Consider the following 17,648-nt stretch of genomic DNA (forward strand, 5'->3'; position numbering starts at 1 on the left):
GAGTAGTTTTCTGGTCTCTTCACTAACAAATAGTTATGATAAATTGAAAGCTTAATGGCTCAATTTTCATGAAGTCAGTAGCTTCAAGTTTCTGGTTCTTGACTAGTTTGAATCTAATGGCCAAAATGAATGCATCCTTGTGTCTTATTTACAAGGTGATAATGTTTTAGGAGGTCAGGCCCTTTGGTGCCCAGTGTAAAAACACTAGGGTTAAACTGTGAGAGGCTTTGGCCAGGATTTTCTGGTCCTGTTCACGGTGGGTTGGAAAATTTGATAGACCAGCCGAATGTCCATTAACTTCAGGCGGGAATTTCCAGTCCCGCAGTGGATGGGACCAGAAAATCCCGGCCTTCGCCTGTGGTATGGAGACCTATTAAATGGGAACATGAGTGACAGAGTGGATTATAACCCTACAGAGCCAATTCTGCCAACAATCCAACCAGCTGCTAAAGAAAAATGCTGCAGATAAAAACAGAAAATGCTGGAATAATTCAGCAGGCCTGGTAGCATCTGTGGAGAGAGAAACAGAGTTAACGTTTTGAGTCCGTATGACTTCTTCAGAACTAAAGAGTGGAAATGTGATAGATTTTATACCTCTTAAGATGGCGTTGGAGCAGGTAGAGCCAAATAGAAGATCAGGGATACGTGGGAGCTCAGGGGAGATTGACAAAGATGTCATGGACACAAGACAAAGGGAGTGTTAATGGTAGTGTTAAAGAATAAAGAAGGTGCTGATACTAGCATGAAGGCAAGATAGCAGAATGTCTTAATAGCAGCCCAAGGGTAAGGTTCAGTGCTGTGAAAGCAAAGCATAAAAACAAGTGACAGGTGGCCCTGTTGTGGTGGGTTGGGAGGAGGGGCGGTGGTGGGGTGGTGGTTGCAGGCGGATGGGAGAAAAGGATTAAAAGAATAAATAATAAATTAATAATTAAATACAAATTTTTAAAAATAATTAAAAAGGAGGTACAGATGGAGGAGCGAGTTCATGGCTTGAAGTTGTTGAGCTCAACGTTAAGTCCGGAAGGCTGGAAAGTGTCTAATCAGAAGGTGAGCTGCTGTTCTTCCAGTTGGTATTGAACTTCATTGGAGCATTTCAACAGGCCAAGAAAGAACATGTGGGCAAGAGAGCAAGTTGGTGTGTTGAAATGGAAAGCGACAGGAAGGCCTGAGTTATGCTTGCAGACTGAGTGAAGGTGTTCCGCAAAGCGGACACCCAGTCTGCATTTAGTCTCCCCAATGTAGAGAAGACCGCATTGGGAGCAGCGAATACAGTAGACCAATTTGAAGGAGATGCAAATAAAGTGCTGCCTCACCTGAAAAGAGTGTTTGGAGCCTTAGTGAGGAGGGAGGAGGTAAAGGGGCAGGTGTCACACTTCCTGCGATTGCATGGGAAAGTGACGTGGGAAGGGGATGAGGAGTTGTGGGTGATGGAGGACTGGGCCAGGGTGTGACAGAGGGAATGGTCCCTATGGAATGCTGATAGAAGGGGTGAGGGGAAGATGTGTTTGGTGGTGGCATCATGCTGGAGTTGGCGGAAATGGTGGAGAGTGATCCTTTGAATGTGGAGGCTGGTGGGGTGAAAGTGAGGACAAGGGGGACCCTATCATGTTTCTGGGAGGGAGGGGAAGGGGTGAGGGCAGGGGTGCATGAGATGGGTCGGACATGTTGAGGGCCTTGCATCCCTTGGTTAAGGAAAATGGGAGACATGTCAGAAGCACCGTTTTGGAAGGTAGCATCATTGAAACAGATGCGTCGGAGGTGGAGAAACTGGGAGAATGGGATGGAGTCCTTACATGAAGCAGGGTGTGAGGAGCTGTAGTTGAGGTAGCTGTGGGAGTCGGTGGGCATGTAATGAATATTGATAGATAGTCTATCACCAGAAATGGAGACACGGAGGTCAATTAAGGGAAGGAAGTGTCAGAGATGGACCACATGAAGGTGAGAGAGGGGTGGAAATTAGTAGCAAAATCGATAAATTTTTCCAGGTCCAAACAAGAGCGTGAAGCGGCACCGATACAATCAAAAAATGTATCGAAAAAAAGTTGTGGGATGGGGCCTGAGTAGGACTGGTGCAAGGAATGTTCCACATAACCCACATAAAGACAGACATAACTGGGGCCCATGCAGGTACCCATAAACATACCTTTTATTTGGAGGAAGTGAGACAAGTTAAAGGAGAAATTGTTCAGTGAGAGAACAAGTTTAGCCAGACGGAGGAAAGTGGCTGTCAATGGGGTTTGTTCGGGCCTCTGTTCAAGGAAGAAGCTAGTGGGGGATGGAGATGTAGAGGGATTGGACGTCCATAGTGAAGAGAAGGCAATTCGGGCCAGGAAAAATTGTTGATATGATGAAGGGCATCAGAGGAATCACAAATATAGGTGGAAAGAGATTGGACAAGGGGAGGGAGAATGGAGTCAAGATAGGAAGAAATGAATTCCATAGGGCAGGAATGATGGGTCTACCAAGACAGTCCTGTTTGTGGATTTTGGGAAGGAGATAGAAGCAGACTGTGCGGGATTGGGAGACAGAGGTTGGAAGCTGTGCAGGGAGATCTCCAGAGGAGATGAGGTCACTGATAGTCCTGGAATCAATGGCTTGATGTTCGGTGGTGGGGCATGGTCCAGGGGGAGGTAGCAGGAAGTGTCTGAGAGTTGGCACTCAGCCTCTGCGAGGTAGAGGTCAGTACGCCAGACAACAACAGCACCACGCTTGTCGGCAGATTTGAGAACAAAGTCAGGGTTGGACCTGAGAGAATGGAGTGCAGCAAGTTCAGGAGAAGACAGATTGGAGTGGGTGAGAGGAGCAGAGAAATTAAGATGGGTGATGTCATGTCAACAGTTCTCAATGAAAACAGCAAGTGAGAGGCCAGAGGGAGGGCTGCAGGTATAAAATACTGCAGATCCTGGAAATCTGAAATAAAACCTAAAACTGCTGGAAATGCTGAATATCTCCAGCATTCAATTTTGATCATATCTACTGAGTGCCAACACATTACAACAGTTAACTAAATCTCTGATTCTACAGGCTTTTGATAAATGGGTGCCAATGTGGTGAACAGTGATGAACAAAGTATTTGCCCATTAGTGGACCAGCTGTTAGAGTAACGATGTTGAAACCTACTTCAACATTAGACAGGCTGAGAGAGGCTGAATATGAGCATTTTAAAACATGCTACTGGTTAATTTGGATCTGGCTTCTGATTGTCTCTCATTATTTGCCTGTAAGTTTAATCCTAATTGTGTTTCTCCTATTCTATATGGATCACATAGGATATATGACACAGAAAAAGGCCATTCAGCCCCAACCAGACTCTGCATAAGTTTATGCTCCACTTAAATCTCCTCCCATCTATCATGTAACTCTCCATCGTCTTCTCCCTCATACACTTGTCTAGTTTCCCCTTAAATACATCTACATTATTTGCTTCAATCACTTCCTGTGGCAGCGAGTTCCACATTCTCACCACTCTGGGTAAAGAGGTATCTTTTGAATTCCCTATTGGATATGCCTTGCACATTCTTTCTAATTTCCCCTTTCTCTCTGTATATCTGTCTCCTTGTGGCCTTTGCACGCTTGAGGCTAATTTTCCTCAATATGTGTTAGTGAAACATGTGCCAAAGAGCCATTAACACTGGCTGTGCTTAATGTATATTCTTTGTGGCATCTCTGCCATGGGCTGGAAGCTCCCCTATAAAACATGGGAAAGCTTTGAAATCATAAGTAAATGACACAAGATTTATATGATAATTCTTAAAAACTGGTAGGATACCCAGTATTCAGGGGAGAAAATTATGAGGAAAGGATTGTAATTTAAATACCTCCACCTGCATTCCATACAATTGTTCTGCAGTTTCCCGTTTTGGGCTGGAAGTGTGTCATTCACAAATATTTCCCTGTCATAAACACCCAGAAAGTGGCATTTAAGGACAAGAAAATTATCCTCACCATTTTTGTAAATAAGAGATAAAAACATACAGATAGAGGTGATGACCCACTTCAATCAGTACATTTGCTTCTATGGCTGTAGATATTGTTGTGCAATTATTTTTCACCATTGTAAGAGAACTTGGTAATTTTCTCATGTGAGATAGGTTTTCTTAAAGTATTCTTCAGAACGGAAGCAAATTAAAACTGACTAAAATTACACATCAGAGATGCCAAAAAATAGTGCAATTCAGATAATTTTGACTTCTCCTTTCAGATGGTGCCTTTCACCAAATGGTCAAATATTTGCATAGAGTTGTGAAACAATGTGTTGCTCAAAATCATTAAAATATTGTCCATATGCTTGCACCCACGCCTCTGAAAACACTTAGAGAGAGATGTTCTAATAAATAAATAGACTTATTGACTACCCTACCTTGCGTTCGTTCTCTTCTGAATCACTTTCTTCATAATCACCCTTTAAAAACAAATATTACATGGGATTACTTAGAATGTCCAGCACAGAAACAGGCCATTCAGCCCAACTGCTCCACACAAAACTTCTCCCACTCCTCTTCAACTAACCCTATCAGCATAACCCTCCGCTCTTTTCCCCCCTCATGTGGTTATCTAGCTTTCCCCGAAATGCATTTGTTTTATTCACCTTAAATACTCCTTATGGCAGCGTGTTTCACATTGACTAGTGACTTCCACATCCAAATTAATGCAGCCCATCATGATGGGAAACATGGGGTCAAGTAATTGTGGAGGGGTCCTGCTTCTGTTTCCCAGCGGCGACAAAAATGCCCCTGATTAAGTTGGGGGGCGGAAGGGGCTGATGGGGGATTCCTGGTGACAGGGTGTCAATTAGGCTCATTAATGAGCCAACTGACACACAATATCCATGAACCCACCACAACTTAGTGGTGGCGCAGGGGTTAAATGGGAGCTGCATGGCTTTCCTGCGCCCCCGGAAGGCTGCCCAGGTTTGCCAGCGGCCTCCTGGAGCATGTGGGTGGATCCCTCATAGACAGGAACTTCGTGCCCAACCAAGGGACCCATCATTGAGAAACGGGTGGGGGGGGTGTTGCCACTGAAACCCACCACCCTGCCTTTGCCTCTGACCCCCCACCTTCCCTGTCTCCCATGACCCCCAACCCGCGATCCCCATCCCGGCTTCACTCACCATTGGTCTGGGGTCTGACCGTGATCCTGGACCTCTGGTGGGTACATTGCTGCCAGCTGCTACCACTCTCACTGGCACTGATGGCATGAAGATCTGCCAACCAATCCAGTGGTTGGGACTTCTGCCACTGGGGACCTCAATCACGGAAGGCCTGATGGTGACTATTTAAGTGCCTGAAGGGCACTTGATTCCTTTGAGCCTCCCATGCAGACTTGACGGAGGGTTTCCCACCGGTTTTCTGACCAGTAGGTGTGACCACCTTAAGCCCGACAGAATCCTGGCCATTCAATATTTTACTTAACGTGAGTTAATATAACTAATGACTCTATTGGCTCGGGTAAACATTTGTTGCTTGCTGTGTATTTTTCTTTCCCTTATCAAAACAATTTTATTTTCTTAGCTTTTCAGATCTCCAAGCATCATGCGCCATTTCATAAATTGTTCCCAGGTTTCTCCTGCCAAGATCCAGTTCTTAATTTGGACTCTCTGAGGATTATTCTGACTTTAGCTGATAGTGAGAAATGGGCGGTATCATATCAGCTGCCTATTATATATCCCTCCCAATTTTCGTTTCCATTCTCTTCAGATCTTTGATTTCAAAATACTAACTGCAATGGAAATAAAAAAAAGTGATTGCTTCCTAATCGCCAATTTTACATTCTCCCCAAAGTCAGAATTACCCCCATCTAAATAACTCTCCTTAAACTTCTACCCTTGCTTGTTTTCATTCACCATTTGCCCATAGTGATGTTCCATCATTCACTGGAGCAAATCTATGGTCTGGCACCAAGCCACACATTGCCAGGTACTTCTACATCACCCCCTTTAGAAAACCATGTACCGCAGTAAATGTCATACTTACATCATGAAGAGAGTAAGCTGAATCGTAAACTCCATTTGCTATTAAAGTGTTGATACCTGAAAACAAATTTACATTTAGAACCAAGAAAATTGCCATTACACTCAAGCCTGCAATGGAGACAAAACTCAGCAGTATCGCATCTTATAACCATAGCTTCCAGTCAAAGATTTACCAGTGTCCCACCTTACAACAGTAACCTTGAGTCAAGTCTTCACCAGTATCACAGCCTACAATAATCACAGAGTTAGGCCTCACTAATATCTCAGCCAAGAACCATAGGCCGGATTCAAAGACTGCACTACAGCTTGCAGTGTAAGTCCAGCCTGACATGAAACTACTTTTCAAAAGTGTCCCAAATGTCCACAGGACCTCCTCAAAACTTTAAAAGGTTACTAATAATGTTTTCAAATGTTAGAAGAAAGTGAACACTAGTACCCAATCCTTCTGGCATTGACAATTAGTGAACTGGAAGCAGAGCAGTGTACCCAGGCCCAAAAGTACAGACATCATCTGTGGCTGACCTAAGTGCAACCTGAACGATGCACAGTCAACTGTATATCTCCAGTCTGCTAGCTTCTTCCCACATTCCACAGATATTGGTCTCTGAATTACAGCTGCAGTATAAGCATAACCTAAGGCACAGGGGATTTAACATTACACTCTGCAAACATTAATGTGTGAAATTCCATTCTGTGTGAGTACTTTTGCCATTAAAATAGCAGTCAAAAGCATTTCATGTGAGTTTCTTAAGTATGTATTCCCTTTAATATCAAGGCAGCATTTGACAGAGTGTGGCAAACATTCCAGCAAAACTGGAGTTAATGGGAATCAGGGGGAAAACTCTCCACTGGTTGGAGTCATACCTAGCACAAAGGAAGATGGTTGTGGTTGTTTGATGTCAATCATCTCAGTCCCAGGACATCACGGCAGGAGTTCCTCAGGGTTGTGTCCTCGGCCCAACCATCTTCAGCTGCTTCATCAATGAACTTCCCACCATCATAAGGTCAGAAGTGGGGATGTTCGTTGACGATTGCACAATGTTCAGTACTATTTGCGACTCCTCAGATACTGAAGCAGCCCATGTCTGAATGCAGCAAGACCTGGACAATATCCAGGCTTGGGCTGACAAGTGGCAAGTAACATTCCCGCCACACAGGTGTCAGGCAATGGCCATCTCCAACAAGTGAGAATCCAACCATCGCTCCTTGACATTCAATGACATTACTATCACTGAATCCCCCACTATCAACACCTTGGGGGTTACCATTGACCAGAAACTGAACTGGGCTAGCCATATAAATACTGTGGCTACAAGAGCAGGTCAGAGGCTAGGAATTCTGTGATGTGTAACTCACCTCCTGACTGCGCAAAGCCTGTCCACCATCTACAAGGCACAAGTCAGGAGTGTGATGGGATACCCCCAACGTGCCTGGATGTGTACAGCTCCCACAACACTCAGGAAGCTTGACATCATCCAGGACAAAGCAGCCCACTTGATTGGCACCACATCCACAAACATTCACTCCCTCCAACACCGACGCACAGTAGCAGCAGTGTGTACCATCTACAAGATGCACTGCAGGAATTCACCAAGGCTCCTTAGACAGCACCTTCCAAACCCACCACCACTATCATCTAGAAGGACAAGGGCAGCAGATAGATGGGAACACCACCTTGAAGCTCCCCTCCAAGTCATTCACCATCCTGAGTTGGAAATGTATCACCGTTCCTTCATTGTCGCTGGGTCAAAATCCTGGAACTCCCTTCCTAGCAGCACTGTGGGTGTACCTACACCACATGGACTGCAGCAGTTAAAGAAGGAAGCTCACCACCACCTTCTCAAGGCATTTAGGGATGGGCAATAAATGTTGGCCCAGCCAGTGATGCCCACATCCTGTGAATGAATAAAAAAGTTCCATATCTCACTGGGGATAGTACACTGTCATATCAAGCCTCACTGTTCCCCCAGCCATGACAAGTGACCAAATCACCAGATTTCCCCAATTCTGCCTAACTGTTTAATTTGAATTAACAGAATACGAACACCAGGTAATAAGTAAATAATTGTTCATTGAACAAAGTGTCTTTAACTAGTGGCAAAAGAAAGAAATATGAAGTGCTAACTTCTATCACTCTAACTTAAACTCTATCCTCTTCTTAAATCCCTATACACACACACACACGACACACAAAACATGGATTTTAAGGGTGGGATAAAACAGTTCAATAACACCAATCCAGGATACAGGATTTGATGGGTTGATTTTGATTGATGTCTTCCAAATTCCTTTCAGTTCTTGTTGATGATACGAGGTGGTCTTCCATCACTTTCAGCATTTAGTTCGCTGGTTGAGAACTTGCTTTTCAATGTCTCAAACAGCGCTATTCTTCTTTTCCTTTTTACAGGGGTTCATCAGAAAGAGCAGGTTATAGAGGTATGAGGAAGAGAGATTTTAGATGTTTTCTCTTTACAGGCCAGGAGCTTTCTGCTGCCCTGCTCTTCACACAAACCCTGGTCACATGGTCAGAAGCCCATTAAATGCTGCAGTCAGGCAGATCCCTTGGTCCAGAACTCCTTTCCGGCACCATCCTGTCTTTCATGGCACACTCTGTTCCAGGTATGCAACATTGTATATATCTCTTATTCTGTTCCAGTGGACATGTCTTTCAACTTGCAGCCGTCGTAATTCTGGCCTGAATTTTTCAGTCGGCAGGTGGGCTCGGCAGGAACGTGCAGGGGCAGTCACGGAGCTGAACGCTGCCTGCAATCGGCTCGGCATCGCCATTTTACACAGACGGGACAATTAATACCCACCCAGCGTAAGACGGGGAAGAGCGCTTCAATCTCCCTGAGGCACGGAGCTGCCTCAGGGGGATTGAAATGCTTTCGAAATAAATAAATAGTTTGAAAATTTAATTAAACATGACCCCTCATTGACTGTCACATGAGATGGGACATGTTTTTATATTTCAGAAAAAAAATGTATTTAAGTGGTAAAAGCTTTAGGACACCTCATCCCGCTCATGGATGAGGTTTCCCAAAAAATGTGAAGGCCGCTTGGCCTTTTCCCCTGCCTGCTACCCTTAAGGTTGGACAGGCAGTGTAAACAATTATATTACTTAATTTGTTAATGGCCTTAAAAGGCCTATCAGTTATCGGCCGGCACGCAGCTGACTCCGGCGCGCACCCACGAACAAAACATCGCGTGACAGTGCAATGACGTCAGGACGCAAGCCCGACATCATCAGGCGTCATTTTACACGCAGGTATGTCGGACCTGCCCCCGCACACCGACTGAAAAATTCAGGCCTCTAATCTACAGACAAACAGAAAATAAAAAGGTATGTTCTTTACAGCAGTCCAACAGAAATAAAAAGATATTTTCCTTACAAAGGGAATACAAGTCTATACAATTTGGACTGCTGTTGGTCCCATGGCTAGCTTTAAAACTGACAACTATCTATGCTGTAGGGAATATTTTAATTGCACTGGGTGTTAAGGTGTGCCTCATAAACAAGCGCTAATACAAAATAGGCAATAATAGGCCGGTACAAAAAATACCAAGGAGAATTGGGGCTCTGGATAAACATAGGGCATTGAAGAGTTTCAGACAGACTGAAGAATGGGAAAGGAGGTCTTGTGATGCAGTGGGTAGTGTCCCTGCCTCTGAGCCAGAAGCTACAGGTTCAAGTCCCACTCTAGGGTGTGATGGTCAAGGAAGGTGCATTCATAAAGTGGCCAAACAGGTTGATTATCAATTGATTGTAAATTCTTCAAATGCACTTATGGCAGGTAGTGAGAGTCCCAGATAAAACTAGCTGTCGAAACAGACAGAAGTACATGCTCTGTCGGCCTCTTTTATCATTGGGAGCAAGAAGCTTCAAAGTCTAAAGAATGGGTAAAATATCAGGATTTAAATCTAAGTGAAGATATGCTGCACTCCCATCCCTCCAACAAGCTCAGATGTGAATGAGTCAGCATGGAGGTTTCTGATATACAGGTTGTTAGAAATTTTGAAATAGTGGGCAGGATTTTGGGCGTGGTCAGCGGGCCCGGGACCGGCCAGGAAATGGGCCGCCACCTGCAATCGGCACCCGACCGTGATTGGCCAGCCAGCGTGAAAGGCACGCTGAAATGCTCAGCGGTGCCTGGGTGGGGACGGGAGGAGGGCCAGCGCTGATGTCAGCTCGGGCATAGGGGAGCATGGAAGCAACGCTCCCTGAAGGCAGAGAGCTGCCTCAGGGAGCTGATGAAATTAAAATCAATAAAAACCGAATGTAAAATCCGGAAACAATGTCCACACGTCAAAATGAGTCACCTCACATACGGGTGGTGAAAATGATACCCACGCCTTTTTATCTGTTTTTTTAATTAATCTCGGAAACCTTATCCCGCCCTTGGATGAGGTTTCCTCAAAAATGCAACAGCCGCCTGGCCGATTCGCCCACCCGCCAGCCGTGACCTTGGACGGGCAGCGAAAAATCCCCGCTAATTGAAACTTTAATTGTCTTACTAGGCCTCTTAATTGTCGGTGGGTGTGCTGCCGACTCTCGCATGAGCCCGCTGACCGAAATATCGCGCACGTCATTGTGCGTTATTTTACGCCCGATCGGGTCGGGTATGATCCTGCCCGCAGGATGTACAATTCTGTTCAATGAGTCATACTATTTTCTATTGTTTCTTCAATAAATGAAATCCAAAGGATTGATCATTACGCTAGCTGCTTACAAACTACACTGGCCTTGGATTTATAACAGGGTGTTGCGTTTGAATTCTGCAATTAATCCAGTGGTAAATTGTTAACCAGGCATTATTCATTTCAGCAGGAGAAACATGCATTCGGGCATGTATTCTATTCCTGTGATCGGCTAATATAACTAGATGAACAATAATTAATCCTGTTTACCTGATGCTCGTTTTATTTACTGGATTAGAATTTCCATGAGAATTCCCCAATCCCCCACTATTATTTCGGTGGAAACCCAAGGGAATGTTCCTTGAATTTCTAAAGTAAAATCCTGATTTTAAATTGGGGAGGAAATCAGGCAGACAGCGATGGAGATCAGCGCCAAAACAGCCTGACCTTGGCAGTGTGAGCGCCGGGCAATTTTAACTCCAGGGTCCCATCGGCATGTCATCTGTCAATTGCCCAGTGGTCAGCAGGTGGGAGCAGGTTTCTGGGAGGAAGCTGGTTGGCAACTGGAACCAAAGAAATGGTCCCCATATCTAGGTAAGTTGTGGGGAGAAAGTTTTAAAGAGGATCTTGTGATCAGGAATGGCAGAGCAGGAGAGGCCTAAACATTCCTTGTGGTGCTGGATAAATGCTCCTCTTCCTCCTGGTCCCTCAAGGAAAGTGAAACATGTGGTTCCTCTTTGGATCTCTTTTCCACTCAGGCTACTGCAGTCAAGGTCCAATAATGTAATCGGAGCCCAGTCTGCATATTTAAAGAAGAGCCTCGCTAGTGTCAACCGGGTTTTGTTACCACCTACTCAGAGGGGCAGCTAATAACTGAAAATTGCAGGATAGGGGTAAGATGTTGATGGGTAAGTCTCCCAGCTAATTTTAACTGACTGGAGACAGGACAGCCTCTTCTGTTTAATTGTCTAAACCACTCTAGTTCAGACCCTTCATCGGAATCCTAATCTATATTTTCCAGCTCTGCTGTTCTATAAATTTAATCCCTTGGGAATTCCTTTTAAATAAATCCTCCTGTAGCAGCAGAGCCAGGATTTTTTTTAACATAAGTGATCAATATCTGACTAAATAAAACAACACTCCAAAAGGTTGCAGTATTATATTTCAAAAACTACTTTAAGAATTGTTTTAAAACCATCCTGAATGATGCTTGTGAAATGATCTTACCCATATTGTATCTGGCTGTTGGACAGGTTGTTTGCTTTAAAATTTCATAAACCTGTAAAGAATTTAAACAAAGAAAAAATCAAAGATCGCAACTAGAATCACATCTATGTGAGAGAGCAGTGGTGTCCCAAACTGCTAATCGTGGACCTCAAACCACCCTTGGATCCCAGGCAATTGAGTCCTAAATGCGTTTACATGTCATATAACCTCAGAATGCAGGGAAGCATATGTCAATGAATGGTAGGTGCAGGTTCCCAGGTATTGCATATTTTCCCTTGAAAGTCCAACTGGCATGTACCCAGGGAATCCCAGTGTGCAATGAAACTCTTAAAGGGGAATAGACTTTGCGCAGCTTTTTTGGTGACAAATTTACAGTACGGTGGATGGTTAGGTGGGGGGGTTGTTAAATTTGTTTCTATAATTTTGAATTAACATGTACTTTTTGCAACAATTTTCATTTACCAATTGCAATAAATTTGTTCTTAAAAATCCCCCAGAAAGATCCATTCTTGATTGCTAAGTTGGCAGAAGCATACATAGGATTTCAGCAGAACAGGAACAGAAGAAGAAAGAAGAAGAATATTTCCAGTGTTAACCCTCATAGGAGCTCAGGAAACCACTGTACCAGGGGTGTCAAACTCAATATACATGGTGAGCCTGTCCATCATCCTGGCACTCCTGGTGAGGCACATTCGGCAAAGGTTATTTGGATGCAGGAGTAGAAATTGGTATGTGTCCCGCTTGTTTTTTGGGCATTAAACAAGTGTGTGGTCGTGGGTACATGGTCGTGCACCACCATACTGCTCCTTGTATTTATGGATACCATATGGCTACCTCAACTGAATACTGTGATGGCACACTAACAGGTCTTTTCATGTTCAAAGTAATTAAAAATGACTCCACTCCTTACAGTTTGACAGTCTGACTTACTATTCGACTGCGGGTTGCACTGTCAAAAAAGGTTTCCTTATTCGTTATGTTGTACCTGTAAAAAAATAGAAACACAGTCAATTGTTTGTGCATTCCCCCACCCTCCTACTCTTTGCTTCACCACCTCCCCACCCCCATTTGAACCAGGATTTTCAGGCATTCTCTCTGGAAATCCCTGCTTAAACCCCTAACCTTCTCTAACAAAAGTCTTTTCAACCAGCCCTCACACCATGCTCCACTGTCTGCTCCTTCATTGCTTCTATTTTCACTTCATCGCACCTGTGTAAAAGGCTTTGCAATGTTTTTTTACATTATTGTAATTTCAATTGAATAAATATTTGAAAAAGTAAAAAGGGAATGTAGATAGAGAATAGAACAAGGAGGAGAGCCCTTTCAAAAGGCACCGCAGGGATATGCTGTAAAATTTTACGATTGTCTGATTCTATTCCACCTTCTACATATTAAATTAAACCCATGTTGCCTTTAATTAAATGAAGCCCAATTGTTTTTTGCAAATGCAATTTTAATAGCCAGAGACAATTAATAACCCTATAAAGTCAAGACTGTACTGGGAATTATTTTTACGTGGCAGCTAAGATATAAAAAACAAATGATGAACTATAGGTTCTGATGATAAACTTTGATATAGATTTTACATATAGATTTTGATGATAAATTCCAGAATTATTTGGCCACTGCAATGATTAGTCTTGCATTTCTTTAACTTGTGTTTATACATCAGAACATCTAAAAGTTAGTGATAATAAACCTCTTGAAAATTATGTGCTTTCCAAATGATGCTTTTTTTTGTGAACTACTTACAAATGCATCTTGTCTCTGGTGAAGGGATGTGACAGGTGCTTTCCTGTCTGGGTTGACTGTCCAACTTTAGGCAGTAAAGGCTTTGTGAACTTTTGCCAGATTGAGTTCACTTTTGCTGTGATCCCATCCTCCTGTTTGATTTCAAAAGCCTGAGAAAGAACGAAAGCATGAACACTCAGATTAATGGCAGCCAAGTAGGACCATCCAAACTCGACATCGCTTTCCCCAGAGCATGAAGTGTATTCTTTACCTACCATTTTCCAATAGTCTAGTATGAGAGTAAGGCTTCATTCAAAATTTTTATTTAAATTTGTTTCTCCCTGCTCTCTCCAAACACCTTTAAGAGCATGATTACAATTATGGATAACCCTTTCCCAAGCTGGAATTTTCATTTTGAAAAATATATATCCAGTAAAATAAAGCACCAACATTGGCATTTTGATGGAATTGCATATTGCAATGAGAAATCTGATAGGAAATATTAACTAAAGTGTACCAGAATTCAGCTTTACCAATGAGAGATTGCAGCATTAAAACGAAGCAAATTCCATTAAATGACTAAGATTGCTGAAAATGACTAGGTAGTCAGTTTTGTCATGAACACAGGAAAAATATAAGGAGCATGTTATGTTATTTTGAATGAGGGTATATCTTGCTGTTGTTATGACTCAGCAGATGGTAAATGCTGAGCTGTTCAAATCCCAGAGGGAACTTGAAACAACTGTCACAACTAATTTTCAAATTGTATGTTTTGAGATGCGGGCTTTGAATTCAGTAATAATAAGCCCACCGAGGTTTTTATAAAACTAAGTTTAAACATTTATTAATAAAAGAAAAGATTGTAAGCACATACATATGTCTACAGATTACTGCTACAATAATTTTTAAATCCCCAAGTAAATCTGATTCCCAGTTACACCTTCATTAAGGCAACAGTAAAACACATTGGGCAAAATTTTTAGCTCGGCAGGCGGGCACGCGCCTGACCTGCTCGAGCGTAAAAATTATGCACTTTGATGTCGGGCAATTGTCCCGGCGTCAACATGCAGTCGCGTGATATTTCATTCTGCAGGCGTGCACCGGAGTTGGCAACGTGCCCGCTGACAATTAAAAGGCCTGTTAAGGCCATTAAAGGCTCAATGGAATAGAATTTTTCGCTGCCTTATGGTTGGTGGACAGGTGAAAAGGCCAAAGCGGCCTTTGCATTTTTTAGGAAAACTCATGCATGGGCGGGATGAGATTTCCTAAAGCAAATAAAAATGAAATTAAAAATTTTAAATGTAATTAATAACAGTAGGCAAAAAGGGACATGGCATGGCTCACATGTGGGAAATGGGAGCTCAGCAGGGCCATTTGAACTCAGTGCTGAGTTCAAACAGACCCTGTTTTCGCTATAGCAAGGGCTTTATCCTGGAGTATGGGAGTCACAAATTTTTGGAGTAGAAATTAATGCTCCTGAAGGGCAGGCTCAACTCCATCCCACACCAACACCACTGCACCACTACAAAGCCCTCCCCATATGCCGTCCACTCTCCCCCCACACCCCTCCCCATCCCATCTGCCCCAAACCCCCAACTCCCCCCTCCAATTCCCCCCATATCCCCTCCCTACCAACCCACTCCCCTCCAAATCCCCCACCCCCTCCCCACCACCCCACCCCCTCCAAATTCCTCTGCCCCCCCTCTACTCCTACCCCATTCCCTCCCCCGCCCCACACCCCCTCACCTCCAACTCCCCCCACCCCATCACACTCCACCCATATTTATTTCTTTATTAATTTTTTTAAAATGCTTCATCTCCCTGAGGCAGCTCTGTGCCCCATTCACCCTCCTCCCCTTGCCACACAGGCAGCGCTGAGCGCTGCTGCTTGTGTTTCATGCTGGGTGGGCCTTAATTGGCCTGCCAGCCTGAAATCGCATTCCAGCCTCGATTGCGGGCAGTGGGTGGCTTCCCGACTGCCCCCATTCGCCCCTGCCGAGCCTGCCTGACAAGGGTGAAATTCTACCCATAGATCTTAAAAGACCCAAGCAAAGTAAATGATATACTGAACAGTCGAATGCAAAGTGAGTGAGTTCTCTTAACTTCACTCCCTGAAGACAGCAATTTGAGGCATAGATGCTAAAGGCTTTTCACATTTGTTGAATCATGAACTGCCTACTCTTACACACAGTCTTCAGTCCTTTATACATATTTTCCCCTTTGAATGAAAATTCCTATTGTTTCACTATGTCTTTGGACTTTACTTTTCTGATAATAAAAATCTCTCATAGCACTAAGTTTTACCAGTAATCTTTGGGAAAAATAAACACACTCTTTCTAAACTTCACCTGGCTAGGTGACATGGGGGCAGAGGGGATTTGGAGGGGGTGGGGTGGTGGGGAGGGGTTGGGGGGATATAGCCTCCTGCTGAGAGCCCTTCTCCTCCTCCTCCCTTGCCTAGCAGCTTGTCCTCTGTGTCACCTCTGCTCATTCTCCCTGTCATTCTGTCGACCAAGGGGAACACAAACCTACTGCACCAATGTTAGGGAGAAAGTGGGTTTTATATAGGATCCTTGAAATCTAAGTGAAGCCCAGTCATCACCTGACACCACACTCCCTGTAGACTTCAGCAACTTTAAATAACAGTACAAATCACCAAACACTTTGATAAACTTAGGAACAACCAGTAGGAATCAATCAGCAACTAAACTGTAGTAGTAGTTGATGCTTCCTTTAAATAGCATTGGTGGGGGTCCTTCCTGCTGCTGAGCAGATGTTGAGATGTGTGTTAAGGAGAAGATGTTAGCTGGAGCATTAAGCTCCAAACTGGTAGTATTGTCATCAAATTAGCATTACACGCTGATTAATATCACAATCTGCCTAAACTGCATTCTTCCGGCACATGCTCCCTGCGCCGCAATAATGCCATACCTGAGATATTGCGCCAACAAAGCCTGCACTGTAAATGTGCCTTCATGCTACTGACACCATTTTAGAAGCAAAATGGCATCCATAGCCCCCAAACAACATGTGCTATAAAGTCGAATTTTACAGCTAAAGATCCAGAACTTTCCTCACAGACCTCAAAAGTCCATCATACAATAAGTTACGAAGATTAATCCAACCTTTCAACCTTGCTTACAAAAGATTGATTGGCCCTCAATACTGGGCTCAGCTTTAAGCCCCATATCAAGTGGTGCCATCTGATCCACCCATGCCCACCTCCCGACTGGTGGGAAACAGATAAAATTAGCCCCCATGCTGGAATCCTGTAGTCCTTCTTCTCCTCAGCTCCATCCTATATAAACTCAAACTATCTAGGTATGAGTTTGCACCAGTAAAAATATTTCTGGCAACTGCTATAGAGCTGAAGTCAGTTAGTCTTATAAGCCCTGCTGATAAACTTGAGCTACACAGCAGCGGTAAACAAATTTATATAGACAAGACCCCACATTTCTCAACCCATCAACTGACAATTACCTAAAATTGAGGTCTTAGAAGAAACAATTTATTAAACAGGTGATAAAGAAGTGAGTGTGTAATAATCCCCAAAAGTAACTCCTTCTACAAAATATGCAGAATTTTAACATTTTTAAGCTTTTCATATGTTCAAAAAAAAATCAAACTTTCACCCACTTCAAGATTTAAGTCCCTTTTTCTTATATACAAATATATGGTTACATCATTCCACCAAGCCAATGTTATCTTTCTGTCATTGCGTGGGTAGGGACACATGGGGCAGAATTTTGCCCTTGGCGGGCGGGCTCGGCGGGGCCAGTCAGGAAATCAACCGCCACCCCGCGATCGGCACTGCACCGCGATTTCACGCTGCTGGGCCAACTAAACCCCACCCAGCGTGAAACGTGAGTGGCAGCACTGAGCGCTGAGCGCTGCCTGTGCGGGACAGGGGGGGGGGGGGGGGGAGGGGCGTAGAGTGCGAGCCACTGAGCACGAACTTTGCACATGCGCAGGAGTGAGCACTGAATAATCTCCCTGAGGCGCAGAGCTGCCTCGGAGATGAACAGATATAAAAAAAATAAAAATGTAATAAAACATGTCCCCTCATTTGCCTCTGTCACAT

At 43.9% G+C, this 17,648-nt stretch overlaps 1 protein-coding gene across 3 annotated transcripts in view; it reads right to left on the reverse strand.

The window, feature by feature from the left end:
- LOC144687415 (anoctamin-1-like) overlaps positions 1-17,648 on the reverse strand; it is a 173,355-nt gene that overhangs the window by 88,127 nt on the left and 67,580 nt on the right. For all 3 annotated transcript variants that reach the window (XM_078553538.1, XM_078553535.1, XM_078553537.1), the window contains 5 exons: positions 13,589-13,737; positions 12,767-12,821; positions 11,837-11,888; positions 5,973-6,028; positions 4,361-4,402 (listed from right to left, as the gene is read on the reverse strand). In XM_078553538.1, coding sequence (XP_078409664.1) covers positions 4,361-4,402; positions 5,973-6,028; positions 11,837-11,888; positions 12,767-12,821; positions 13,589-13,737 — 354 coding nt within the window. The remainder of the gene's footprint in view (positions 1-4,360; positions 4,403-5,972; positions 6,029-11,836; positions 11,889-12,766; positions 12,822-13,588; positions 13,738-17,648) is intronic.

The sequence above is a fragment of the Cetorhinus maximus genome, chromosome 12, assembly GCF_964194155.1.
Source record: "Cetorhinus maximus chromosome 12, sCetMax3.hap1.1, whole genome shotgun sequence".
Classification (NCBI taxonomy): domain Eukaryota; kingdom Metazoa; phylum Chordata; class Chondrichthyes; order Lamniformes; family Cetorhinidae; genus Cetorhinus; species Cetorhinus maximus.